At 61.0% G+C, this 26,080-nt stretch overlaps 1 protein-coding gene across 4 annotated transcripts; it reads left to right on the forward strand.

Annotated features, from left to right (window-relative positions):
- Window positions 1-28: 28 nt before the first annotated feature.
- GALNS (galactosamine (N-acetyl)-6-sulfatase) lies at window positions 29-25,860 on the forward strand. 4 transcript variants are annotated; one of them, XR_005835552.1, is made up of 16 exons: window positions 30-161; window positions 2,089-2,349; window positions 5,636-5,759; window positions 6,222-6,296; window positions 6,754-6,856; window positions 9,265-9,408; window positions 10,993-11,059; window positions 11,140-11,267; window positions 11,588-11,727; window positions 13,627-13,730; window positions 16,924-17,060; window positions 17,856-17,958; window positions 21,249-21,370; window positions 22,195-22,252; window positions 23,132-23,249; window positions 25,056-25,860. XR_005835552.1 is itself a non-coding variant. In XM_040633167.1 (15 exons), exons 1-15 carry the CDS (start codon window positions 45-47, stop codon window positions 25,140-25,142), a joined length of 1,830 nt encoding a protein of 609 aa, XP_040489101.1. In that variant the 5' UTR covers window positions 30-44; the 3' UTR covers window positions 25,143-25,860. The 4 variants fall into 4 exon arrangements, 3 of the variants coding, with proteins under 3 accessions (XP_040489103.1, XP_040489101.1, XP_040489102.1); XM_040633167.1 differs by lacking the exon at window positions 22,195-22,252; XM_040633168.1 differs by lacking the exons at window positions 23,132-23,249; window positions 25,056-25,860 and adding an exon at window positions 23,048-23,074.
- Window positions 25,861-26,080: the final 220 nt, after the last annotated feature.

The raw sequence follows: 26,080 nt of genomic DNA on the forward strand, positions 1-26,080 counted from the left end.
TTCCTGCCGCTGGTACCGGCTCTGTCGCGCCCCGCTCGGTTGCTATGGCACCGGTTGCCGCGGTGACGAGATGGCGGCTGCTACTGGTGCTGAGCGCCGCTGGGTTCGGGGCCGTGGGAGCCCCGAAGCCCCCCAACATCCTGCTCCTGCTTATGGACGACGTGAGTGCGGCCCCCGGTCAGGCTCCCACGGACGGCCATGGGTGGAGGAGGGCCGTGGGGGCGGCCTGGTGGGGAGAGCCCTGCCGGGACTAGGGCTGGGGGGGGCGGGCCGTGGAGGGGGGAGGGCCATAGGGGAGGACGTGAAGGAGGGCCGTTGGCACCCACCGGGGCCATTAGATCCTGGCCGTGCCGTCAGCGGCCTTCCTCTGGTAAAGCTGGACTAAGGTAGTCCGTCTGGGCTGCCCAGGGAATGAGTCCTCCTCCACTGTTCGTGTCTCCCACTCCAGAAGGACAGAGGGGCGGCCCAGACCAGTGCTTCAGCACTCCCTGGTCACCTTGCCATCCCCCCCAATACTGCCTCAGGTATCTGGGGCAGGGAAGGGGTGCAGAGGACCCACCTGCTGTGAAAGTCGCTCTTCTCTGCTCTTGGCGTCCAGGATGTGCTGCCTGGAGCAGTTGCTGTCTCCCTGGTCAGACTGCTGAGGCTGGCTGAGAATTCTGGCCATAGGTCAGGTTTTTCTGCGTCTGGGAAGACTTGAACCGAGGAGTGCCTGCTGCTGGGTGTGTGTGCAGCCCCAGGCGTGTGGTCACTCTGTTCACACTGGTGGATCAGCCCTGCAGAGCTTAGCAGGATGCCTGGCAGGGGACTGGGCTGTTCATTTGTCTCTTTGTGACTTTGTCATCCGTGCTCTTGATCCACAGAAGGTGGGAGTGAAATGGAGGTTCTGAACTTAGTGTGAGGTGTCAGGGTAGAGCAGGAGCCCAGAGGGCAGGCCTGGGCGCTTGATGCCCCTCAAGTCCTGTTACCTGTCCTGGTGTCCACTCCTCAAACCTTGGAACGACCCTGCCGTGATAACAGAGCTTCGGTGTGACTCGGCTGGTAGCGGAGGCCCTTGGAGAACTTCAGGACCGGTCAGCAGAGAGGCTGAGGCATGGTTAGAGTGGAGTATTCGGCATGGCCCTGACCTCTGGGGAAGGCCGAGGGGCTGGAGCTTGAGTTCCATCACCGATGGCCAGTGATTTAATCAGCCCTGCCTCTGTAGCGAAACCTCCACGAAACGCTAAGGAAGGGCATTTGAGGGGTTCCAGGTTGGTGAACTCACAGGCTGCTGGTGGTGTCACTTCCCCCTCCCCTCGTCCTGGGCATCTCCTCTGTCTGCTGCTCCTGAGTCACATCCTTTATGACAAACTGGTAATAGGGAATATGGCACATTCTGGGTATAGTGAGCCATCTCAAGAAATGGTTGAGTTCCGTCAGAAGCGTGGAGACCCTGGGGGCGCCTGGGTGGCTCAGTCGGTGAGGCACCTGACTCTTGGTCTCAGCTCAGGTCTTAATCTCAGGGTTGTGAGTTCAAGTCCCGCCTTGGGCTCCACACTGGGTGGGGAGCTTATGTTTAAAACAGGAAAAGGCGAGGGACTTGTGGCTGGTGTCTGCAGAGGGGCCAGTCCGTGGCACCGAGCCCCAGCCTGTGGGGTCTGATGCTAGCTCCTGGTAATGGGGTAGAGCTGGATTGTGGGAAGTCGAAGAAGCGGTTGGCGTGGAAACCCCCCACAGTTAGAGTCCGAAGTGTTTCCAGTAAAAATTGCTCAGTTTCCCCAAAAGGCCAGCAGAGAGCCTCACCGGAGCCTTTGGACCAGGGCCACGAGCCTCGCACGGCCACGAGCCGTCCTGGCGGGTCAGCACTGAGGAGAGCTGCCTGTGACACACTCAGGTTCCGAAGACTTAGTTCAAGGAAATGAGTGTAAAGTTTCTCACTTAATAAATTCATTATTAAAATAACAATTTCTTGAGGGTTCTTGGGTAACCCTGAAAGATGCTAGACACGCACCCGTAGTTCGCTACCTGGGGTACCAGCGAGCGTGCTTCTCTAATCCTGTAAGCGTGCTCGGAGCGGGCTGCTTCTGAAGCAGGCCCTGGGCTCCTCAGGACACCCTGTCCCGGTGGCTGCCGGGGAGACCTTGCCTCCGTAAACAACACGTCTCGGACGCCTGCACTCTGGCTCACCGTGTGGGCTTCTGCAAGCCGAGCCCCGCGGAGGCCACTTTGAGCAGTCTCCTTGCGAAGGCCAGACTCTGCCGACCGCTCAGCCTTTCTGATTCCTGCCCTCTCCTCTCGCCCGCGGTGGCCGCGGCGCCTACAGCCAGCTGCGTGCTTCCTCAGCAGCGCCGAGAGCGTTTCCTGTTGAAGGTGTGTTGAGATGATCATATTTTGGGTACACAGGGTTAAAATACATTGACTTTCCTTCCGTTTCTTTTTGCCTTTTCGACAGGTCTGCTGGAACACGCAGATGTATACAAGCGATCGTATTTCTGTTGAAAGTGTTGGTTCAGGCCCAGGAGGTCCTGAGTGCTGGTGCATAACCAGCACCAGGGGTGTTTTTCTCGAGGGGGGCTTCATGGGGAGCCCCCTACCCCCCGCCCAGGTGCCCCACATTGGGCAGCCCAGAACCAGAACACCCGGCCGGGAGGGCCAGGGCTGGGCCCAGGCATCTCTTGTGCAGGCTCCTCCTTGTGGCTTTGGGGTTGTTGGACAGCTGAAATGGGAGGAAGTCTTGAAAGCTTTTGCCGTGGTTGGCAAACAGAGGTTAGTTTGGACTTTTTGGTGACAACTGACGGAAAACACACTCACAGTGACTTGGGCAGAAATTGAAACCCTGGCTCTCCTGTTAGGCCAGGGACAGGGGGCTTTGGGTGGGTGGGGGGAGCTTTGGGCTGCAGGGGCTTCTGCCTGAGGGGGATACAGAGACCCCTCCCCCAGCTGGCCTTCACCCCCACTGCCAGGCGCAGTTGTAGGGGCTCTACCTTGATGGCTTGGGTTCCCCCCTGGAGCCGGGCTCACTGGGGAGGGCCAGTTCAGGGGGCAGGATGGGGGCAGTGATGATGGGGCTTGCCGGCCCCTTGGCGTTCCTGGGTGGCACCTGTCAAGGGCCAGGACGGGAGCTGTCTCATCGTTCCTCGGTGTGTGCTCAGGACCAGATGGGTGCCCCGCAGATGTGTGTTGAATGAGTTTAGAAGATGCTGAAAACGGTCTCTTCAGAGGAGCTGACTTTTCTCCCTTCTCCACAGCTGACGGGGCTGGAGGGTAGGCAGGGGATAGAGGCCCACTCCCGAGTGCCTGGGCGCAGGCTGTGTCTTGGTTCCTTATCTGTATGGCAGGAGTGGGGGTGTGAAGTCGGGCTGCAGAGCAGCGGCCCCTGTGTGACTGTGACGGGCCTGTCGGGCAGGGACGCCAGCCTGAACCGCCGGAGCCAGTGAGCGGACTGTGTGAGCCCTTCGATGCGTGTTGATGCAAGTCTGAGGGCCTAGGAGGACCTCTCACAGCCAGCGATGAGCCCCTCTTGCTCAAGAGTCTCAAGTTCGAGGGAGAGGAAGGGCGGCGCCCAGGAAGGGAAGTGAGTCTCACGGCCTCGGCGATGGCAGCGGCACCCTCCGCCTGCACTGTGGGCTGCTGGGTCCGGCTCTGACCATGCTCTTGGCCCCCTCCCGCCCCCCTTGATTGGGGTGTATGGGTCCTGTCCCTGAATGTGCAGCTTTGTGTGGGGCCTCGCAGACTCCTGTCGCTGCTGAGGGACATCGTCCCTTTTCTGCCCCCGGGCTTAGCCTCCGTCCTTCCTGTGGCCATGCCTCCCTGGGAGGGGTGCTTATCCCATGCCAGCGCCCATGGCCACCAAACAGAAAAGCTGTTTCAGGGACTTCAGAATAAACCAGGCTCAGAGGAATCCAGAGCTGAAAGGCCCAAGGGACCGCCTGCTGGCTGACTCAGGAGAGCGGTCAGGGGCCTGCGGGGTGCCTGCACTTTTCTGACAGCTGTATGGGGATGTCGCGTGGCATACAGGCCTAGTATCACTGGCTTAGATAGGCAGGTCCGTAGGGTCTCACGGGCTCACTGCACTGTGCAACCATATACAGTCCACTCCAGGGCATGTCCATCGGCCCGAGAAGAAGCCCTGTGCCCCTTGGCAGGCCCCCGCCTCCCCTCCCCCAGCTCCCATGATCCTTCTCCCGACCCTGGACCTGCCTGTTCTGGCACTTCATGGAAATGGAACCCCACAGCACACGGTCCTCATGTCTGGTCCCGGCCCTCAGCATCCTGTTTCCTGGCCCAGCCGTGTTCCGTTTGTGTGTGCTGCCTCCGGGGGCATCAGCACTGACCACAGTAGAAGTCTCCCGCCCCAGTTCCGGAGACCAGAGTCTGAAGTCAGGACAGCGGCAGGGCCGGTGCCTCCTGAGACTCTGGAGAAGGGCCCTTCCTGCCGCCTCCTGCTCTGGGGGCTCTTGGCGGTCCTGGCGTGTGGCCGTGTCCCTCAGCCGCTGCCCTCCCACGGCTCTCCTGTGTCNAGCGAGAGAGGGAACACAAGCAGAGGGAGTGGGAAAAGAAGAAGCAGCCTCCCAGCGTGTGTCCCTCAGCCGCTGCCCTCCCACGGCTCTCCTGTGTCTGCACCCCGCCTCTCCGTGTTCTTGGGATGGGAACAGCAGTCCTTGGATTTGGGGCCTGTTAGTCCAGTGAGTCTTCATCCAGGCTAATTGCGCTGGGAGTTCCTTTTTTTTTTTTTTTAAAGGTTTTATTTATTTATTTGACAGAGAGACAGCCAGCGAGAGAGGGAACACAAGCAGAGGGAGTGGGAAAAGAAGAAGCAGCCTCCCAGCGTAGGAGCCTGATATGGGGCTCGATCCCAGAACGCCGGGATCACGCCCTGAGCCGAAGGCAGATGCTTAATGACTGAGCCACCCAGGCGCCCCGCTTTTTTTTTTTTTTTTTAAGTGTGCTCCACCAGCGGAGAGCCCCATGCGGGGCTTGAACTCATGACCGTGAGATCAAGATCTGAGCTGAAACCAAGAGTCAGACACTTAACTGACTGAACCACCCAGGCGCCCCCACATCTGTGTTTCCAAATGCGAGGCCGCGTATAGGTTCTGAGTGGACATGACTTTCAGCCCAGTGCTGCGTGGACAGACCGCGATCTGCATGTCCAGCGAGCGGCTGTCGGACGCCTGTTGCCTTTGCTCTGGGCTGTTGTCGGTCACGCCCCCGCAGACACTTGTGTAGTCGGTCTGGTTCCCTGTGGTGCTCATTTCCCGTTTTCGTTCGTAGACCTGGGAGTGGAACGCGCAGTGGTGTGGCCGTGCTGTGTTTCACTTGGTGGGGAGCCTTACCGCTTATTTTCAAACCTAAGTTTGCACAACAGACTTCTCTGTGTGGCACGTAGGTTTGTGTTCTGAGTGGCCGGCTCCCCGTGAGCCGGAGATGCTGGCATCGGGGGCTGAGGAGGAGGCGAGCACACGGGCATCTCCACTAAGCAGGGTGCACACAGCCAAGCTGGTTGATGGCGCTCCGCAGGCCCGTGCCCGGCACCGGGGTGTGGTGGGAGCTCTGTGGCTCGTGGGGCACAAGGCGGACAGCTCCTGGCTTATCTCTCACGTCTCCCCCAAGACAGAAGGAGGTTCATTCCACCTCTCCATGCTCTCTTCTGCAGATGGGGTGGGGCGACCTGGGGGTATATGGAGAACCTTCCAGAGAGACCCCGAATTTGGACCGGATGGCTGCAGAAGGGATGCTTTTCCCAAACTTCTACTCAGCCAACCCGCTGTGCTCACCATGTAAGTTGGGGCTGGCCTGTGGGCACAAGGAGCAGGGACCAGGACTCAGGCTCCACCCATCTTCCTTCCAAGCAGAGCACCGGAAGGGCTGGCAGGCGGGTGCGGCCCTCACCCTTCCCCATCGGGGCCCCAGCACATTGGGGCACCCAGACTCCATGCTGTCGCAGGCCGCCTGTGGCATCTGCTTTTCTTCTTTCCTGGAGCGGAGTGGCTGTGTGTGGTTCAGAACAAGCTCCCCCTCCTCCCAGGACAACCGCTTGTGCTGGAGAGACTCCTTACGAGCTCCCCCAAGGAGAAGAAGGAAGGCCGGTGTTGGGGGGGCGGGTGGAAGCTGTTGTGCCAGGTGCTCTGCCCACCAGGCTCTCACTCTGGAGACGCCAGCAGGAGTAGGACCATCGTGGAGCTGGCCACGGGTCTAGCGTGGGATGGCGTGCTCACGACATTTCTGTTTCCTCCGCGTAGCTCGGGCAGCTCTGCTCACTGGACGCCTGCCCATCCGCAACGGCTTCTACACCACCAACGGCCACGCCAGAAACGGTACGCAGTGTGGCACGGGAGGCCAAGGACGAGAGGGGCCCAGGGTGGGGAGGGGGTGTCTGCCACTGTTGTCACGTGTGAGCTGGCTTCTGCGGGCCAGCTCAGTGAGCACCCGCTTGGTGCCTCGGCTCAAAGGCTCTATGTGGGTTGTAGCATGTCAATTAGAGCAGGCCTCCACCAAAAACAGTGCGTCGTGAGTGGAGAGGAAGGTGGGCTTAGCGCTGGTCTTCTCGGGGACTCGGTAGAGAGTCCGGTCTCCTTCCCGGCCGCTACCTTGCCAAGGACGCCTGGATGGGCACCGCTCACTGCTCCTTCCCTGCTGCTGTCCTGTCCCCGGAGCCGCCCAGCATCTAGGGCTCAGGATGGAAAATGTGCCGGGACAGTCGTGCTCCAGAGGAGCCAGCAGAGGGAGCCGCTCCGTGCGCGCACACAGTGCACTCGCTGCTTGCTCTTGCAGCCTATACGCCGCAGGAGATCGTGGGCGGCATCCCGGACGGGGAGCACCTCCTGCCCGAGCTGCTGAAGGGGGCCGGCTATGCCAGCAAGATTGTGGGCAAGTGGTGAGTCCTGACACTCCTGTGGGGTGTGCACAGCTGGTTGGCGAGTGCAGGGGCTCTGTCTGGTGGGGAAGTGAGGAAGCAGCCGGGAGGAGAAGGACAGTCGCTTGGTGTGGGATCGTCAGGACCTCGTGGTCGTGACCACAGAGGCTCACGTTGTGCGCGTGCGTGCTGTGCATGCCGCTGTGAGCAGGTTCGACGGGGGTCCCCAGGTGTGCAGCCCCAGAGGGCAGATGTGAAGGTCACATGTTCTCTCCTCCGTTTCCCCAGCTGTGGGGCTCTGGGAAGAGAGCAAGCCCACCCTCTCCAGGGCGCCTTTCCTGATGTCCAGCCCTCCTTGCCTCTCCTTCCCTGCACCGTGGCCCCTCTGCCCTTAGCCCCTCTGCAACTTGCTGGCACTGGCTTCTCGAGGGCGAGCACCCCGTGCACAGCACAGTAGTCACAGCCATGGGAGATCAGCGGCAACCAGAAGACATCCTCGGAGAATCCTGGGGATCTAGGAGTCTCCCAATGAGTGCTTTCTCACTCCTGAGTCTCGTCGGGAGCCGTCCTGCGGAGCAGAGCTCGGAGGAGGTGGTGGTGGAGCAGAGCTGCGGGGGTGCTTGTCTGCATAGTCCTGGGCAGTGCCCGGAAAGCCCGGAGAGACTGGCAGAGGCCGGGTGCGAGACCGGCCAGGGCCGTGTTTGGGTGGAGCCCACGGAAGGGAAGGGCCCTGTGATGCCTGGCCCGGCAGCTCTGCCCTGGGACCAGCAGACTTCCTGGGTGGGGGTCCCAGTCTCAGAGGGGTCCCCTTACAGGGCTGTGGACTTCCCTGACTTTCTTCCTCCCAGCCCAGCACCACAGAGCCAGACTTCCTTGGCTTGAGCAAGTCTGGGGGTGGGTGGAGCCTGGATTCGAGGGAGAGCCTGCTGCAGCTGCCCTGGTCCCGGGGACTGCAGCCTGCTGCCCTCTCCAGCTCACCTGTGGGCGGCGCTGGCCCCAATGCTGTTTTAGGATAAACATTCTGAGTTGACAGCTTAGCATAAGCAGGACTTTGTCCGCTGTTTGTACTAAGCAGAGGCCATGCGAGCTGGTGGGTGTGGGTGTGCAGGAAGGTTGCGCACAGCCAGCGTGCCCCCCTCCTGGCCGGTGCTGGCCTGGGGTGTGGAGACATGACCACGCTGGAGCAGCAGGCCCAGGGAGGCACGAGACGTGAAGAGGAAGCCCAAAGTGCAGAGCTGGCAGTCAGGTTCCTGCAGAGAGAAGCCACAGCCCCTGGTGGGGGGGCCTGCAGAGGCCGGAGTTTGGCGCTGGCTGCGTGACAGTTGAGAGGCCGAGCGTTTGAGAACCAGCCATGGCAGCCGAGGTCCCTAGAGATGCACGTACTGGCATCTTTTTAGACTGTCACTGGGCACCTTGGTTCTGGCCCTGCGTGGCCTGGCCTCCCCCACTGCACCATGCCGCACCCTCCTTGACCGAGTGACCAAGCGCCCAGGGTTCTGCAGGAGCCACTGGAGACCAAGGCCTCCTCAGGGGCAGCAGAGGAGGGAGACTCTGCTCTGGGGACACTGCTTGCAAGCTTGTGTGTCCATGAGAGGCGTGTGTGAGCCCACTGCCCCGGGGGGTTGCCAGGCTCCAGAAGAGCCCGTGGCCAGAGTGGAAAACTCCCATCTACCTACACTGTGCGTTCTCAAGGGCAGATGGGTCTGTGTTCAGGGACTGCTAGCCCCTGCCGTGGGGACCTCCTGTTGGCAGGACTGACAAAGGGAGGGTTGTGAGGGGTGGGAGTGCTTGGCTCTGGATGCCCACAGTAAGAGAGCCTGGGCTGGGGAGCAGCTTGGCCGGTGTCACCCTGTGGGCAGGCCCAGGGCTCTGGGTCAGTGAGCAGCCTTGGCAGGTCCTGGCATTGTCCCAGTCTGTGATGAGGCCACGCCAGGGCTGTCAGCTCACCCAGGGCCCTCCGTTTGTCTTTTGGGGCATGATTATCTGTAACTGGGAGAGGAGGCTCTTAAAGACCTTATCCTGAGAGGCTGGTAACTACCTCACTGGGACATTGCCTTCCTCACAAGCCCAGAAAAGGCTGAATTTCCAGAACCATCCTGACAAATGAAAAATGGAAGCAACCAGAGCACAGAGGTGGGGCTGTGCTCAGAGTTCTGGGTGGTTTTGGCAGGTGTGAGAGAGCTCACCAGGTGTCTTCCCAGAGCACCTCCCAGAGCTCCTCTGCAGCCAGGGCCCTTGGCTGTGGCCTGGGGTGGGCGGGGTCCTGGTGCCTGCCTGGAGGAAGAGGTCTCGGGGGCCCCTGGGGCTCAGCGCGGGAGGGACTCTTGCTTCCTGAAATGTTCTGTGAAGGCTATGAGTTGTCTGTGCTCAGGACTTTGGGGTGCCCCCTGAGCAGGGGTCCCTAAAGTGTCCTGGGTTCCTGTTTCTAGGCATCTGGGCCACAGGCCTCAGTTCCACCCCCTGAAGCATGGATTCGACGAGTGGTTTGGATCCCCCAACTGTCACTTTGGACCTTATGACAACAGGGCCAGGCCCAACATCCCTGTGTACAGGGACTGGGAGATGGTCGGCAGGTAACGGGTCCCTTCCCTCCCCACCCTGAAGACAGCTGAGCCCAGCCCTGCCCTCTGGTGCTGCCCTAGGAGCAGGACGGAGGTTCTGGGACCGCCTGCTCGCCAGTGCTGGCATCCCAGTGCACCAGCGCGTGGCTCTGTCATCTGGTGGTTCTGCTGCAGCTTAAGGGGACCCGCAGCTTAGGGGACCCTGGCTTAGGGGACCCCTGCTTAGACGACCCGTGGCTTAGAGGACCCTGGCTTAGGGGACCCCTGTTTAGACGACCTGTGGCTTAGAGGACTCCGGCTTAGGGGACCCGTGGTTTAGGGGACCCTGGTTTAGGGGACCCTGGCTTAGACGACCCGCGGCTTAGAGGACTGCGGCTTAGGGGACCCCTGCTTAGACGACCCGTGGCTTAGAGGACCCCGGCTTAGGGGACCCGCGGCTTAGGGGACCCTGGCTTAGGGGACCCCGGCTTAGACGGCCCGCGGCTTAGAGGACCCCGGCTTAGGGGACCCACGGCTTAGGGGACCCATGGCTTAGACAGCCCACGGCTTAGAGGACCCTCAGCTTAGATGACCCGCAGCTTAGGGGACCTGAGGTTTAGGGGACCCGTGGCTTAGGGGACCCACGGCTTAGGGGACCCCGGTTTAGACGACCTGCAGCTTAGGGGACCGAGGTTTAGGGGACCCATGGCTTAGACGACCCGCGGCTTAGAGGACCCCAGCTTAGGGGACCCGCGGCTTAGAGGACCCTCAGCTTAGACAACCCGCAGCTTAGGGGACCCCGCGGCTTAGGGGACCCCTGCTTGAGCCACACCTGCAGGGGCTTTTAACCTTGAGAAGGTTAGGAATATGGTGAGAACCAAAGAGCCTCCCCGAACGAGGCGTGTTCACACAGCACGGTGTTCAGCTTCTGAGGTTCCGTTCCCGAAGCCATGGGCAACCCTGGGCTCCAGCTCCGAGGCCGTGTTCCTGCACCAGGCTGGCCTGTGGGCCGTATGCTAGGAGCTTCCACGGGAGCCGGCCAGGGGTGCTCTGCTGTCTGAGCCACGGACCTGCCTTCGCGGAGCCTGCGTCGTCGCCCCCACTGGGGTCAGGCCCTGGTCTGTCTCCAGCTTCCTTTGGCTTGATTGTCCTTCCTTCCTCCCTTTCTTTTGTATCGTTTCACATTTTCGATGGAAGTTCTGGTATATCACGGGCCAGAAAGCTCGGTCAGGCCCTTGCGTTTTCATAACAGCCTAGTTGAGAGCGCGTGCCCCGTCGGAAGTGCATTTCGGGGGCTCCGGGTGCCCTCGTGGTCAGCTTAGAGCACCTGTGCCCGTGAGCTGCCGCCGGCCCTGGGTGACCGCAGACCCGCCTCTGCCAGCCTCCCTCTGTCCTCGCACGTTGCTCCTCCCAGATTGGGGGGGTTGCCGTGGCGCCTGGTGCTCGACAGCCCCGTGACCTCCGGAGCAGTGCCAGCTTCAGCGTCGTTGACACGCGCATTCAACGTTTCCGTCTTTCTTGGGAACGAGGCCCTAACTTCGCCTGTGGAATCATGGAGAAGAAGGCTTTCTTGGCCTTCTGAAATCTGATTTTTGTCTGGGTCTGTGTTGTTTTTAGATATTATGAGGAATTTCCGATCAATCTGCGGACTGGGGAGGCCAACCTCACACAGGTGTACTTGCAGGTGACGGAAGTGTGGGCTGGGCAGGCCCGGGTGGGGGAGGCCGGCCGCCAGGGCACACGAAGGTAGCATCTTCTCCTCAGGAAGCTCTGGACTTCATGAAGAGGCAGCAGGTGGCTCAGCGCCCTTTCTTCCTCTACTGGGCCATCGACGCCACTCACGCACCTGTTTATGCTTCTCGGCCCTTCTTGGGTACCAGCCGGCGAGGGCGGTGAGTCCTTGGTCATAGAGACAGGGACCCCCACCTGGAGGGTTCAGCCGTGCTTGATTACCTCCAGGGACGGGGCACTCAGTGCCATTACGTCTTCAGTTACCCTCACAGAAAGAGAGGGCAGCACCCGTGCTTCCCCAAAGCTGTCCATCAGCCCGGCCTTTGTGAAAGGAGGGTTGCAGTGGTGTAGTTGGTTCTGTCCTGGATTAACTCTGGGAACCGGACTTTTCCTCCCCTCTTGTTTGAATTCAGCCAGTCCGGTGTGTTGTCCATCCCCAAAGTCGTGACTTCACTGCTCCCTGATGCCCTTTCTCCTGTAGGTACGGGGATGCTGTCCGGGAGATCGACGACAGTGTTGGGAAAATCCTGAGCCTTCTTCGGGACCTGAGGATCACAGAGAACACGTTTGTTTTCTTCACGTCTGACAACGGCGCTGCCCTCATTTCTGCTCCCAAACAAGGCCAGTGTTTCAGGCACCCTCGCCGCACAGATGGGGCTGTCCTCAGGGCACTGGAATGTCAGGCTCCGTCAGGCCACTCAGCCACCCTCGGTAGAGTGTGACGGGGCCGGCCTGGAGCCCCGTCCGATGGGGGAGATGCCTGCTTCCTTCCTGGACCCTTGTCCAGTGGGAACAGACCGGGGGGTGGCCTGGGCCCAGTCACACAGGAGACTGGCAGGGGCGACCCACCAACACCCACATTCCGTGGAGCACTCTCCAGCCCTGGAAGTCTAGAGCTTCTCCCCACCTCGTGGGAAGTGGTGTCTAGGAGGGCAGGGGCCTGGCCGCCGCCCCAGAGTGCTGGCTTGGCCCCAGGGAGGGGTCCTCTGCAGGGCTGCGAGCCCCTGGGGCTGCTCGGCAGGCTCTCAGGCTGTTCCACCCTGTGTCCTGTAAGGCCCCCCCACACTGTGGTGGCACGTCTCTTTGTCCCATTTTCCTTTAAGGTGCTGGGGCTTCAGGGTCCTGAGTCACTCAGAGGGCTCTAGAAGGAAGGCCACGGGGAGCAGGAAACCCCAGGGGGACAGGCCTGGGTCAGGAGGTACTGGGGGAACCTACAGTTGGGGGGGAGCTCCTGCAGCTGCTGTTCCGGGGGGCAGATGAGCTCAAGCTGAGAAGGAATCACGTTGGTGACAGAACAGTTCAGTCTGGGCCTGGCTGGTCCGGGGCCCCAAGGGGGCCATGGAGTGCCAACCCCTGGCTCGTGGAGGGACCTCGTCCTCATGCAGGCTCTCCCCGTACAGCTGATGGTCCCAGAGTGGAGGGCGGGACCCTCTGTCTCCCTCCCAGCAAAGGCCCCCGGCCCGGCTGGGTGCTGCTGTCCCTGCTGTGCCTGCCCACCTTGGCGCCCCGAGAGCCCCCCGATGGCCAGCCCTCGCTGGGACCACCAGCCTCCCAGGCCTGGGCTTCAGTGTCCCATCTTCGTGCTTAAAGTATGGAATGGTTCACACGCACGAAATCCACACACCTAGTTGTGAGAACGCAAATCCGTATACTCGCCTCACAGCTTGCTGCATAGTAGACAAGCAGCGGCCCCTCGTCAACACCTCAGCCCCGTGACGCCCCCGGAAGGAGCTGCGTCCATCCTCCTCGCTGTTCCCTGCAGTTCACTCGCGTGTGCGTTCCATCTGTGCCTGCTTGTAGCCCTGACGCGTCCTTCGCTGGTGCTCTTCCCTCGGGCTCTGCCTGCACTAGCACATGGAGGGGGGTTCCGGTCCCGCGTGGGAGCGAGAACAACACCTCTCCCATTTCTCACGGGGGCCGGGGTTGCGGGAGCCCCAGGCAGCCGGCGCTGGCGGTGGCAGGCCACCGTGTGTCCTGCTGAGGGACCTTGCCCTGGGCTCTGGGAGCAAACCAGCCTGGCTGGGGCTGTGTGCCCTCCGACGCTTCCCACACGTGTGGTTCCGAGCGGGACTTCTCCGAAACACAATCTGCCCCCTCCCCCATGGAACACCCCGCCAGGGGACCCAGGAGTGGACGCATTTAGTTAGACTCCCAACCCCATATACACGGGACACTTGAGGACGCTATGTTTAAGTCACACGGTCCCTGCAGGCAGCCGTGAACCCCACTGAGCTGCTCTCCGGGACCTGTGTTGCGGCTCTGGCTAACGGCAGTGGTCACGTTCTCCATTTCTGAGCGGTTGCGCTGCCTTACAGACACAGCGTTACTGCCAGACCAGCTCCAGGCGTTCTGACCTTGAACTTGAGGCCTGAACTCTGTGGCTGGTCCTTTCAGCAGCGTCACCCCTGAGGGGCCAGGAAGGTGTGACGGACCCCTCCTAAAAGCGAGTGGCCAGCAGGGTGGGTGCCACCCTGGGGACTCGGGGTAGGCGTCTGATGTGTGACAACTCTGTGTCCCTAGGTGGTAGCAATGGCCCCTTTCTGTGTGGGAAGCAGACCACATTCGAAGGTGGGATGCGGGAGCCTGCGATTGCGTGGTGGCCTGGGCGAATCCCTGCGGGCCAGGTGAGTCACGCCGGCTGCTCGAGGAGGTGATAACTCCCAGCTCCTCCACACCACGAGGAGGCTGGTGAAGGGCAGGTGGGGCAGGCACCGGGACATCAGGGGTGGTGTTAGCAGCTGCCATCAGAATACGAGGCTGCCTTGTCAGTGAATGTGGCAGTCCTGAGTTCAACTAAGTTAAGCAGGTTTCATTCGTGCAGGACTTGTCAGAACCTTAGTGTGCTAATGGACATCACGAACACCTGGAAGGCACAGGGCATGCTGAGTTTCTAAGAGCTTGTTTGGCCATAAAGTATGTCTCCCAGGCCACTGGTTCCATAGGCGCACTCTCAGAGATAGCAGCCCTTTTCTACCCCTCAGAGCCCCTTGCTTTGTCCCTCCTTCCACCAGGAACCCACAGGCAGGGTCTTCTCTCACGGGGCATCTCAGTTCAGACTCCTGATAAATACGGGGTGTCAGGGCTAATGTTTGGAAATACTACTCTTGTGGTCTTTGAACTGGTCTCTCCCAGAGCATTGGCACGGCGCGGCCCTCATAGCAACACCACGAGGGACATTGATTCCCCCGTGGTTTCTGTCACAATTGCCATACTCAGTGGCTCACACAACACCCTCGTCCGCTCAGGCTGGAGGTCGGGAGACCGGCCAGGACTCGTGGGCCAGGCTCACAGTGTCCCAGGGCTGGTCCCTTCTGGAGGCTTCAGGGGACAAGCCGTCTCCTCGTCTTCCCCAGCTTCTCGAGGCACCCACAGCCCCTCTCTCCATTGTCCAGGCCAGCAGCGGCCAGTCGAGTGTCACCTCGTCCCTCTAACTCTGGCCCCCCTGGCCACTGTCCATAGTCAGTACCCTGTGGTGACCCTCGTCCCTCTGACTTTGGCCTCCCAGCCACTGTCCACGGTCAGGACCCTGCAGTGACCCTCGTCCCTCTGATCTTGGCCCCCCGGCCACTGCCAGGGATCCAGGATCAACTCCTGTTTTAAGGTCAGCTGCTTGGCAGCCTTGATTCCCTCTTTGCCATGTAGGGAAACGTTCATAGGGTCTGGGGATTGGGACGTGGACCTCAGTGGGGGTGCGTATTGTTCTGTCTGCCATCACTGTCACCACCACCATCATCATCCTCATCACCACCATTATCATCATCATCATCATCACCATCATCATCATCACCATCATCGTCATCATCACAACCATCACCATCACCACCGTTATCATCACCACCATCACCGTCGTCATCACCACCGTCATCACCATTATCATCATCACCATCATTTCCCTTGCTATCATCATCCTCATCACCACCATTATCGCCATCACCATCATCATCAGCACCACCATCATCAGCACCACCATCATTGTCATCATCACCATCATCACCACCATCATCATCATCCTCATCACCACCATTTTCACCATCATCATCATCACCACTCCCATGCCACATGTTAGCAAACTGTCACCCAAGGAGAGGAAGTCCCTTGTCAGGACCACTAGCTGTCAGGTGGCAGAGCTGGGAGCAGACCCCAGGCGTGGGGCATGAGCCCACTCTCCTCCCCTGGCTCCCCCCAGCTTCTCCTTCTGAGACAGTCTCCATGGGGACCTCTCTCCCAAGGGAAGGCCCCAACCTTTGGGGCCATCTTCCTTCACCCCCTCATCTGCCTGGCTCCTCACCCCTCTGGGCCCCGCTCCCTGGAGGAGCGAACGTACTGATCAGAGCTGTGCGGCCTTCCCTGCACTGTGTCCCACAGCACATGCTGAAGTTGACCCGACAGGCTCTGAGGCCTGTGCCCTGTGATGACCCTGGGAGGACTTTATGTAACGTCTCCGTCATCTGCCCCCCCATGCCTGGCAGGGTGACTGTTTCAGAGTGGAATCTTGGAAGTGGTGGTGGCACCAGAGGGACTCCCATATGCCCACAGCAGGCTGATGGCTTTTTCTTAAAGGCGTTATGCATGTTGAGAGTTTCTGTCCTCCAGGAAGTTTCTCTGTGTGCCCCCAGCTGTTCTGTGCTGATAAGAACATCAGATATCCCGTCCTACCCCACCATGCCACCCACACGACAGTCTCTCCTCCCCGTTTATTTTTTCTAGGTAGTGAAAATATTTGGATTTCTTGTTTTCTTTTTCTTTTTTGTCCAAAAAAAGTGGCAAGGGAGAGAAGCCATGACAATAGTGCCATTGGCCACCTTCTCCCCTCTGCAAACCTTCGCAGAAGGTTTAAATCAAACGTGGCCTTCCCGTTCCCCCACACTGGGCTGCAGACCAGCGATGCGAGCAGCCATGGCCTGTGTGCTCCGTGTCCACATGGAGTTCTTCGTGTCGGGGGGGAGTGTCACGTGATCCCACGGTGGCTCTGAGGAGCCCCTGGGGACTGGGAAGCCATGGCTGGAGGTCCCAGCCGACAGCGTGCACACAGGGGATGCCTGCCTCGCCAAGCCTGCCCACAGACTCTCTGGGCTTCCCACTGACCCAGCTCCCACCCCAGATCCAGGCCACAGATGCTGCGTGGAGGGATGAAGGAACCCGGTGGGCTCCAGATGACGCAGAGCCGCGTGCGGAGAGTAGACGTGCACCCCGGAGACCAGCACGCGGCCCTTTGCCAAGAGCGCGCCTTTCCTTAGGCCTGTCTTGCTGGTTGCGTGGAGTTGCACCATTCAGTTTGGGCCAGGGTGGTCTCTGGCATGACAGTTGCCTGTCCCGTCCCCCCTACTCCCGTTGGCCCCAGCCAGCTGCCCCTCCTCCGTGCTGCTCTGGGCCTCACAGGTCTTCTTTCCACCTGTGCTCTTACCTGATTTGGGAAGTCCACAGTGGCTCAGTGTTACAATATTGGTGACAGACGGGCTTGGGGTGCCAGCCTCAGCAGGCCGGACCCCGCTGGCATCCTGCTGCATCCTCTTCTCACCTCTGCCTCTTTCTGATTCGTAGTCACCACAGAAATGAAGGCTCAGAAATTGCGGGTGGAACAATTTGAATGCCCACTTGGCCCTGAGCTCCCAAAGCCACTCTTCCAGGGAGAGGGCTCGTCCCTCCCTCGCGGGGTCCTGAGGTGCGAGAGTTAGTGTGGCGGCCCCCCACGTGCCAGCCTGACCCTCAAGGACGTCAGGGGCTCCAGGACAGACTGGAGCTGGGTGAGACTGCAAACGCAGGGCCCAGAGGAAGGTGCCGGGCCGGGATATGTGCACCTACGTCCTGTCATTTCAGGTGAGCCACCAGCTGGGCAGTATCATGGACCTCTTCACCACCAGCCTGGCCCTCGCAGGGCTGGCACTGCCCAGTGACAGGGTGATTGACGGCCTGGACCTGCTCCCTGCCATGCTGCGGGGCCAGCTGACAGACAGGTGGGTTCCAGCCAGGCACTGGCCTCCTGGCACCAGGTGACAGAGCCAGGCCTGGCTGACAAAGCAGTTTCCTCCCCCAGCTGGCTCGGGGCCGGGGGAGGGCTTGAGGGGGCAAGAGCCCTGGGGCTCCGAGACCATTCCCAGCACCTGGGGCATCAGGGCACATCCAGGCCCAGCGCTCGGGGTGGAGGGGCTGCGGGAGGGAGGACAGACTCCTGCCCGAGTCTCCAGCCGTCCAGACCCTTGGAGCCCAGCCCCGTCTTGGACCCCACTCCTGCCGGATCCATCATGTCCGGACTTAGCTTCTCCCTGGCTTGAGACCAGCCGCTGTTTTGCTCATACAAAACGAGGTTCGTGGGCTGCTCTGAGGGATGTGAATTCTGAAACGCTAAGTGGTGTAGCAGGGGGAGCAGCCCCGCTGCCCTCAGAGCTGCATGCAGCCTTGGCTTTAGGGCAGGGATGAGACGGCATTGTTAGGTGTTTTCAACATTGTCTTTTCGTCTTGAACCCTGGACAAGAGCTCATTTACTGGGGGGCAGGGGGTGCAGGTGGTGGTGGTCTTAGCAGGCTGTCTGCCCGGAGATGAGGGCCAGAGCCGCTCTCTGCCTGCTGCCAGCTTCACCTCCAGGGCCAAGAACCAAGGGACTGACCATGGGCTCACCTACTGCAGCCTGTGGACCTGTTTACCCTTGTGCCCATTGTGAGCCCAGCAGGGTCATTTCTGTAACATTTCAGCATAACTGTGTGCCCGCAGGTTTCTCATGTCTCCTGACCCTTTCCCTCCCTTGCTGACAGGCCAATATTCTATTACCGTGGCAACACGCTGATGGCAGTCACCCTCGGCCAGTACAAGGCCCACTTCTGGACCTGGACCAATTCCTGGGAGGAGTACAGACAGGTAAGGGGGCTTGGGGTGCCGTGCACTCTGCACCCCCACCACCCCACCCTTAGGAGGACACATCTGGACAGAGCAGGCCAGAAGGTGGCCAGGACCAGAGGCCTCTGCGGAGGGCTGGTGGCCACAGGGCTCTCGTGCTCGCCACCTGACTTGTGGGCCTTCAGACTGTAGCAGCAGCCCCCAACCTCTTCCAGAGCACTCGGCAAAGGGCATGGCAGATTGCTGTCCCCTGGTCTGCACTCTTAGCACTAGACTCCTCCAGGCCCCCCAGCCCTCCCAGCTTGTGTCCAGGGTCCCTGCACCTGCTCTCCCTCCCCGAAGGTGAGCCTACCCTTTCTTTAGGTGCAATCTCAGCCATCCTGAGCACCTGGCCTCCAATCATCTATTAGGTAGGGCTGCATGTGGTTTGCCCTTTAGGTTCTCGGAGGCTAAGAGATCATGACACCCAAAAACCCAGAGCTTGGCCGTGTGGGCTTGGGGGCAGATGTGTGGCCTCACTTCTCCCTCCCAGGGCCTTCTCCGGCCCCACTGTCAGCTGCCCGAGAGTTCAGGTGGCACAGGAGCAGCTGGCGTTCCAGAAGCCACCCCTCAGGCCTCCCTGTGGCTCCCTGGCCCTGCAGGCTCTCGGGGCCTCTCGGGGCCTCTCGGGGCAGGGTGCAGTGAGGGCTGACTCAGATGAGCCCGTCCCAGCACACCCCCCCCCGAAACCCAGAAGAGCTGGGGGAGCTTCTTTAGAAAGGGTTTCGGGAAAGTCCAGAAGGTCCTGCAGGTGGGGCAGCTGCCTGCCTGTCCTGTCCTGTCCTGACCGAGTTTACCCTGGGGCGGGAAGTATTGGGAGAGGCCGCTCTGCTGTGGGCGGTCCCCCCTCCCAGCTCAAGGGACATGCGGCTCCCGCTCCCTCAGGGTGTCTGTTGGGCACAGCTTCTGAGTTTTCAGGAGATGAAGCACATGCTTCTTTTCTACCCTGTGTGTGGAGGTCAGGGGGTCCCTCCCTGGGAGGCAGCTGCCCGGGAGGGTAGTGGGCTCACCGTCAGGGCTGCCCACACAGCTGTTCCGATGGCCCTTCTCCCTCCAGGGGTCAGTATGGCCGAGGGAGCGTGTGAGGGTGGGAAGGGCCCAAAAAGTAAGGGCGACAGCATCCCCACACCCATCGGCCGCTCACACAAGCACCAGGGGGATGGCAGGCCACCTCTTCCAAGCCCTTCCAGACAGCTAACACGCTAGGGGCAGTTTTGTTCAGAAGCCACGTGGCTGCCTGGCTGGGGCCACACAGCCGGTCCCGGGCAGGCTCCCAGCCTGAGGGAGAGGCCTGAGGGTGCGTCTCAGCTGGGGTGTACAGGTCGGTGGTCCCTGGCTTGGGGAATCGCCCCCATGGACCCTGCTAGCTTCCCAGCTGTACTCTTGTCCCTGGGGCCCGGCCACATCCCAGGTCAAGCTTTTCCGTTCCCCAGGGCTGGCTGAGCAGGGAGGGCAGAGGAGGAGGGAGGGACCAGCTTCCCTGTGCCAGCGCAGGGCTCAGCGGGAGTGGGGTACACGTGTGCATGTGACCGTCTGCACTTCTGGACCTAGCCTAAGTGCAGGCCTCCAAGGGCCAGGGCCGCGGAGGGGCAGGTGCACTCTGCTCCCCGCTCTGCACACAGCCCTGGGCTCCCAGGGGGAAGGGGCCAAGTGGGGCTGGCCCGGCTGTGATGCCCCACGGGCACGGCCTCCCTCGGGACAACAGCCGTAAGGGAAATCCTGTGCTAATTAGCAGGGTCTTAATTAAATAGCGCATTTGATTTGCATCCAAATGAGGATTTGTGTGTTCTGTCTAGACCATTAGCTGCCAGCATTTTCGTGCTAGAGGTAGTGGGCTCTCCCATTGTCGAATCCACCTGTGATCTCCAGCACTTCTCCCAGAAGGTCAAGGGTCACCCACTTTGGAGCCCACTTGGGCATCCATCATTGGCCGCCCTCTCCATCTGTGATCCTCCTTATTTTTCCAGGCACTGACTCGAGAATCTCAGCTCAGTGCAGATAAGTGCAATTTCCTGGGTTCCTAACCTCCCTGCTTTACTGAAAAGCAAAATATTACCTGGCCCACTGACCAGCTGTCTGTGGCAGACACGGCGGGGGGCGGGGGTCAGACACGGGGGGTTGCCTGTCGACCACACTGGTGCCTGCAGAAAGCCTTCCAGTTGCTTGTGGTTGAGAAGCGAGCGGCCCAAGTCAGTCCCCAAGCCCCCAGTTCTGGGGTTCACATGCACAGGTCATGCCACCTCTCCAGACACTGTAAGCCATGTCCTGTGTTGGCCGAAGACTGGAGCCAAGCTGCTTGTGGGGCCCTGGGCTCATTGGGCCGTCAGGATTCCTTCGGGGTACAGCTGGCTTCTCTCGTTCCCAATTCAAGGAGTCCCGCAGCCTGGGAGCCTTGGGGACAGAGGTCCAGGCCGTGAGTGCAGCATTTTCGGGAGGGAGCCCAGAGCCATCCCAGCATCTGAACGGTGCTCACGCCACACGCTAACCTCTGAAGCCGAAGCTGCCCCCATCCCAGAGGAGCCCTGAGGGCAGAGGCGGCCTGGGGAGGGTACAGAGCTGGGCCCATCTGGGGGGCCGGGGCCACACGATCTGCTTTCCTGTGTCCTCGACCAAGTCAGCAGTAGCGCGTTTCAGTCCCTGCTGTTCTGGGCATCCGGGCCGCCGCCATGGGCCTCTGTCTTAGCCTGGCCTCCGGGGCGGCCCAGGAGCCTTCAGGGAGCACTGAGCACAGCAAGGCCACAGGAGGCCTTTGTCCAAAGACTGGCTGGGGAGGCTTTGCCCTAGAAGCTATGAGACGGGCTAAAAACAGTTTATGTGTTTTTTTTGGTGGTAGCACTTTTTTTTTGATTTTTTGGTTTTTTTAACATTTTGTTTTTAAACAAATGTCTGCACTCAACTTGGGGCTCAAACTCACAGCCCCGAGATCAAGAGTTACATGCTCTACCGACTGAGTCAGCCAGGTACCCCTAAAATATTTGAAATAGATTCACTTCCCCTCCCCCCAAAAGTACAGCAGGGTACAAAAAATACAGACATGATGGCTCCGTGTCCCTGAGGCCAGGGACGTGGGAAAGATGCCATCCTACAGGAGGCCCATCCTCCGTCGTGCTCAGCCCTGGAACACCCACTCGTGGCGCTCCTGGGATGCGGCACGCCGGAACGCAATGCGCCGGCCTGCCTCGCAGAGCTCAGGGCCACTGCTGTCAGGGCTCCCGGCGTGCGTGTGCAGACACACACACAGCCCTCACTGCCCTCCCGGCCTCTCGTTTCAGGGCATTGATTTCTGCCCTGGGCAGAACGTCTCAGGAGTTACTACGCACACACAGGAGGAACACACAAAGCTGCCCCTGATCTTCCACCTGGGACGAGACCCGGGGGAGAGGTACCCCCTCAGGTGAGCCAGGCCGCGGGGAGGCCTTTCGGCTGCAGAGAAGATGCTGGCCAGGCCCGACCAAATGCAGGCACTCACCGGGGCCTGGGTGTCACCAGAGAGCCCCACGTGCCTCTTGAGCTCTTAGAGACGCATGAAAGCACAAAGAAACGCATGGGGGCCTCCTATCCCAGACAGGTGCTCCAGGCCCATCCTCTGGTGTCGGCCGTGGCAAACTGTGCTGTGCGTGGCCTGCTTTCCTCGGGTGCTCCCATCTGCCTGCCATCTGTCTCCCTCTCCCACGGGTCCTTGTGACCCCCACCCTGAGTTGCCTTCAGGGATGGCTGCAGTGGGGGATTGAGGGTCTGGGCGTGGGGTAGACGAGAACCTCTGTGCATGGCAGGCAGCACCAGCTTGGAGAGATCCACCCTGGGGCTCCTCCCAGCGAGGCTCTGGGGTGGGGCCTTGCCATGCCATCCAGAGCACTTGAGACGCTTCCCGGGGCCTTTGTCCAGCTTAGAGGCCCAAGACCGTGGGAAGGAGCCATATGTGCCTGTGCCCACACCCACCAGAACCTCACATGTGGTCTTACTGGCGGTAGGGACTTTGTAGGGTAATTAAGGTGAGGGTTGAGATGAGCTGGCCCTACCTCCAGTGAGAGTATCCATGGGAGACACGAGAGGGGATGCAGACGCAGGGGAGAGGCCACATGAAAACGGAGGCAGAGATGGAGGGACCCAAATGCTAAGGGACCCTGGATCCTTCCAAGAGGGTGCATTCCTGCCTGGATCTCAGACTGCAGCCTCCAGAACTGGGTCTGAGCCCCAGTCTATGGCCATTTGTCACAGAGGTTCCAGGACACTCAAGTGGGAGCTGGGAGCACCTTGCAGTTATCACCAGCCACAGGTTTGGAGCCCAGGGCCACGTGCAAGTGGGGTTGGGGATCAGGCCAAACCAGGGGGAGGCTGGGAGGAAGCAGTGTGACCCCCCCCTCTTGCCCCTGGAAGTAACTTCAGAGCCAAGACCCAGCAGGACCATGGGAGCGGATGGCAGGGCCCGATTTCTGGAGGAGCCGCCTGCCGCCTCTCTGCCCACTAGGCTTCCAGCAGCCTGACTGGGCCCAGGGTCACCCAGAAGCTACACATGTCCCTGTTACACTGGTGCCTGTGCTCCAGACAAGGAGACCCAGGCAGACCTTGCCGATGAGACTGCTGAGCTTAGCTTAAGCCGGTCTTTCCCAGTGCATTTGGTCAGAGAATCGTGGAAAGACGTGACACAGGCCTCGAGACCTGCTTGGAAGAGCTTGTCGGGGTGTGTGTGGTGAGCTCAGCCTGCACAGCCTGGTGGAGGGCCTGAGCAGCAGGGCTGACATGGGAGTGCCACAGTTGCGGATCCAGAGACCGTGGGGAGCAGGGCAGGACCGGCTGCTTCTGCTACACAGATTCGGGCCGGAGGGACCGAGAAAGTGGGAAGGCAGCAGGAGCCTGCAGAGTTCTGAGTCTGCTCAAGGGCTCCCGTGACCCTGACGGTGCCCTCGGGGGTGCTGGCCAGGGCTCAGGCCCTGAGCAGTGAGGCAGGAGTCATGGCTGCTGTGCTCCTGGGGTGCACCCCTGCCCCTGGGCAGGGCCCTTCTGCGCACACAGGGGTAGAGGTGGGGTCCGCTGGCTGGTGGCTTCATCGGAGGGATCCCTCACTCCCCAGGCACCTTCCTGACCTTCTTGGGTGGCCTACCTTGTGGCCTGCCTGGGCCTCCCTCCCTCGGTGACCTGGCACTCTTGCCTCTAGCTTTGCCAGCACTGAGTACCTGGATGCCCTTCGCGGCGTCACCCTGGTCGTCCAGCAGCACCAGAAGACCTTGGTCCCCGGACAGCCCCAACTCAACGTGTGCAACCAGGCCGTCATGGTAAGTGCTTGATACGCCACGGGCTGCCAATGCTGGGAGGGTGTCCCTAGGGCCACATGACCTCTGCACACCCCAGACCCTCACCCACATTCTCGAGCGGGAGCTGTCTGGGGTCGCAGAGTTCTGGCAGCTGAGGCAACCATTGGGCGGTGTGGCAGGACGCCAGTAAACAGCATCCAGAAGCTGCTGAGGCCACGAGCCGGAGGCCACTTCCCTCCTCCTGCCCCGGCACAGACCTCACAGGTGTGGCAGGGGATCGCTTGGTGCCTCTGCAGGTGCGAGATAAGCCACTCCTACGTGGGGTGTGGACACGCTGGGCTGATGGCCTGAAGGTCCTGTTAGGGACAGCCGTCCTGGAACCCTGCGGGGACTTGCCTGCAAGTCCTGTCCCTGTAATTGACCGTGCCTGTGTGCACCCTGCTCCACAAAGATGGGTGATTGGGTATCCCAGTGTCAGAAGCTTTGACCGCACCCCAAAACCCACCGGTGGATTTGAGAGTCGCTGAGCACGGTTGAAGCTGCCACTGGAGCCCAGCCTGCTGGGAGGAGTCAGTGTGGCGTGGGGGGGTGTGCCAGGGAAACAGAGTCGGGCACTCGGAGCATCTTCCTGGCACTGAACATGATCATAGGCGGGCAAGACTGCCTCGTTAGCCAGGGCCGCTGTGGGGGTGTTGTCCACGCCTGGGGCTTCGTGTCCTCAAGCTGCCCACAGAAGGACAGTCAGAGCAGAAGCCAGCAGGGCCGCCTCCTTCCCTCGGAGGGGTGGTCTGCCTTCTGAATTCACAGCACTGGAGCACAGAGTTCCCTGTGTCAGGACCACCAAGGTGCCTGGGGTCCCGGGAGCCTGAGAGCCCCCATGCCCGCTCCAAGCCCCGTCTTTAATCTTTCTGTGAAAGCGAGCTGTCCCCACCCCCAGCATGCCCTCCGTCAGCAAATATGTGGTGCCCGCCCAGGCTGAGGCTCCAGGTGGCAGCGTCCTTTCCCACCACGTGGAGATGTAGCGAGCGCGGGGGTGGAGGGACCTGGGTGGGGCATTGCCGCAGCTGGAAAAAGTGGGGGACCAGTGCCCCCCTTCCCGCAAATCCCGCAAGTGAACTGAAGGCAGACCAGAGTATTGTGGACCAGCATCTAGAATCGTGGGTGCTGGCTCTCCCCAACCCCCTAGACTGGCAGGCTGGGCCCACAGTCTGTATTCTGCACACACCCTGTCACTTTGCTCTGCCTCCGAGGTTGAGAGCAGCTTCCTTCGCCAAGCCTGTCGTGCCCCAGTGGCCGGCCCCACCCTGCACGGGCAGCCAGAGGCCATGTGATGCCATCCTGGGCAGGAGAGCCCTTCACCCGGGGTTCTCACTGCCCTTGATATTCTGATTCAGCAACAGCCTGTGGTGCCCCCTCTGGGGGGAGTGCCCCCACGCTGATTCTGAGTCTCTCTGCCAGGGCACAGGGACACCCCATGGGCAGTGGGAGGACATAGCGAAACAAGGAGGGCTCCCTCCTCTGGGCCAGGAGAAGTACGGCCATACAGAGCAAGTGTGGACATTCACGTGCCACTGAGACAGGGCGGCTCTCCCCCCAGCTGACGATCAGAGAGCTTTCAGTGGATGATCACGAGCAGGCTGTGAGGACCCTCGTGGGTCAGCCCCTCTTGAAATGTGGCGCTGCAGCAGGGCCGGTGGGTGGCCGACCCGCCACGGCTAGTCACGCCCTGAGGCCAAGGAGGAGATGGGGCGGGGCAGGAGTCTGGCCACTACTGAGCCCAGACGTGCTTAGAGTAACTTCATGTTCTCTCTTGACTCTCACCGGCAGAACTGGGCGCCCCCAGGCTGTGAAAAGTTAGGGAAGTGCCTGACGCCCCCGGAGTCCATCCCGGAGAAGTGCTCCTGGCCCCACTAGTGCCTGCGGGCAGGAGAGCTCTGGCCTCAGGGCCCCTTGTGCTGGAAGAGCCACAGTTGCCCTCTGCCCTCCACACCAGACAGACCTCATCTGCAGCCAACAGCAAGACCTGCAAGGCTTCACGTGCCAAGACCTGGCCCTGGTGTCTTTCAGCCCTCCTGGCCCACCTGACCCTGCCACGATGACCCACAGCCTCACAGCCCCAGAGCTGAATGCTGGCCTACCCCAGGGCCCTGCCTCCATGGCAGGATCCAGAGGACGTGGCTACGACCCGAGTCCCGCTGTCATGGTTGGACGTGCCAATGCTGTATTGGCCCCTTGGGCCTGTGCAGAGGGTCCCCCTGCACCCCACCAGGGTGCGGTTGTGAACGTGGAGGGGGATCCTGACGCTGGCCGAGGAAGGCCTCCCTGGTCCTGTGGGGAGCTTCGATCTTCCACCTTCCTTAGGGATCCTATCCCCTTGCCCTGTGGGGCAAGTCGGCGCCTCACGGCTGCCCTGCCGACCCTCCTCCGCTGGGCTCCTGGTGTGGCCCAGCGCCAGGAGCCTGAGCAAGCGGGTGTAGACTCCAACCTCGTCGTCCCCACCCGGAGGCATGTGTAGCCGCCTTCCGTGGAGGGGGTTTTCCCGTCTCTGCGGTGATCGTGACGCCAAAGCCGCACCGTTGTAAGACTTGGGAAATTATGAAGGAAAATTTTAGAATAAAGGAATGGGCATTTGGGTGTTTCTTAAGAGCTACATTTTGCGGCAGTCGACGGAGGGGGAGGGGTGCGCTGGGGCCGCCGAGCCACCGCCCACCTGCGCAGACGGGGCGGTGCTCTCGGTGGCCCTGGCCCTCCTTGCTCCCGGACTGTCCCGGGCCCGCCACTCCCCTCCAGGCCCCGGCGCCCCCGCTGCCGCCCGCGCGCGCCCGCCCCTGGGGCTTTCTCCGGGAGCCCGG

Source organism: Ursus maritimus, unplaced genomic scaffold (genome assembly GCF_017311325.1).
Source record: "Ursus maritimus isolate PB19 unplaced genomic scaffold, ASM1731132v1 scaffold_19, whole genome shotgun sequence".
Taxonomy (NCBI): domain Eukaryota; kingdom Metazoa; phylum Chordata; class Mammalia; order Carnivora; family Ursidae; genus Ursus; species Ursus maritimus.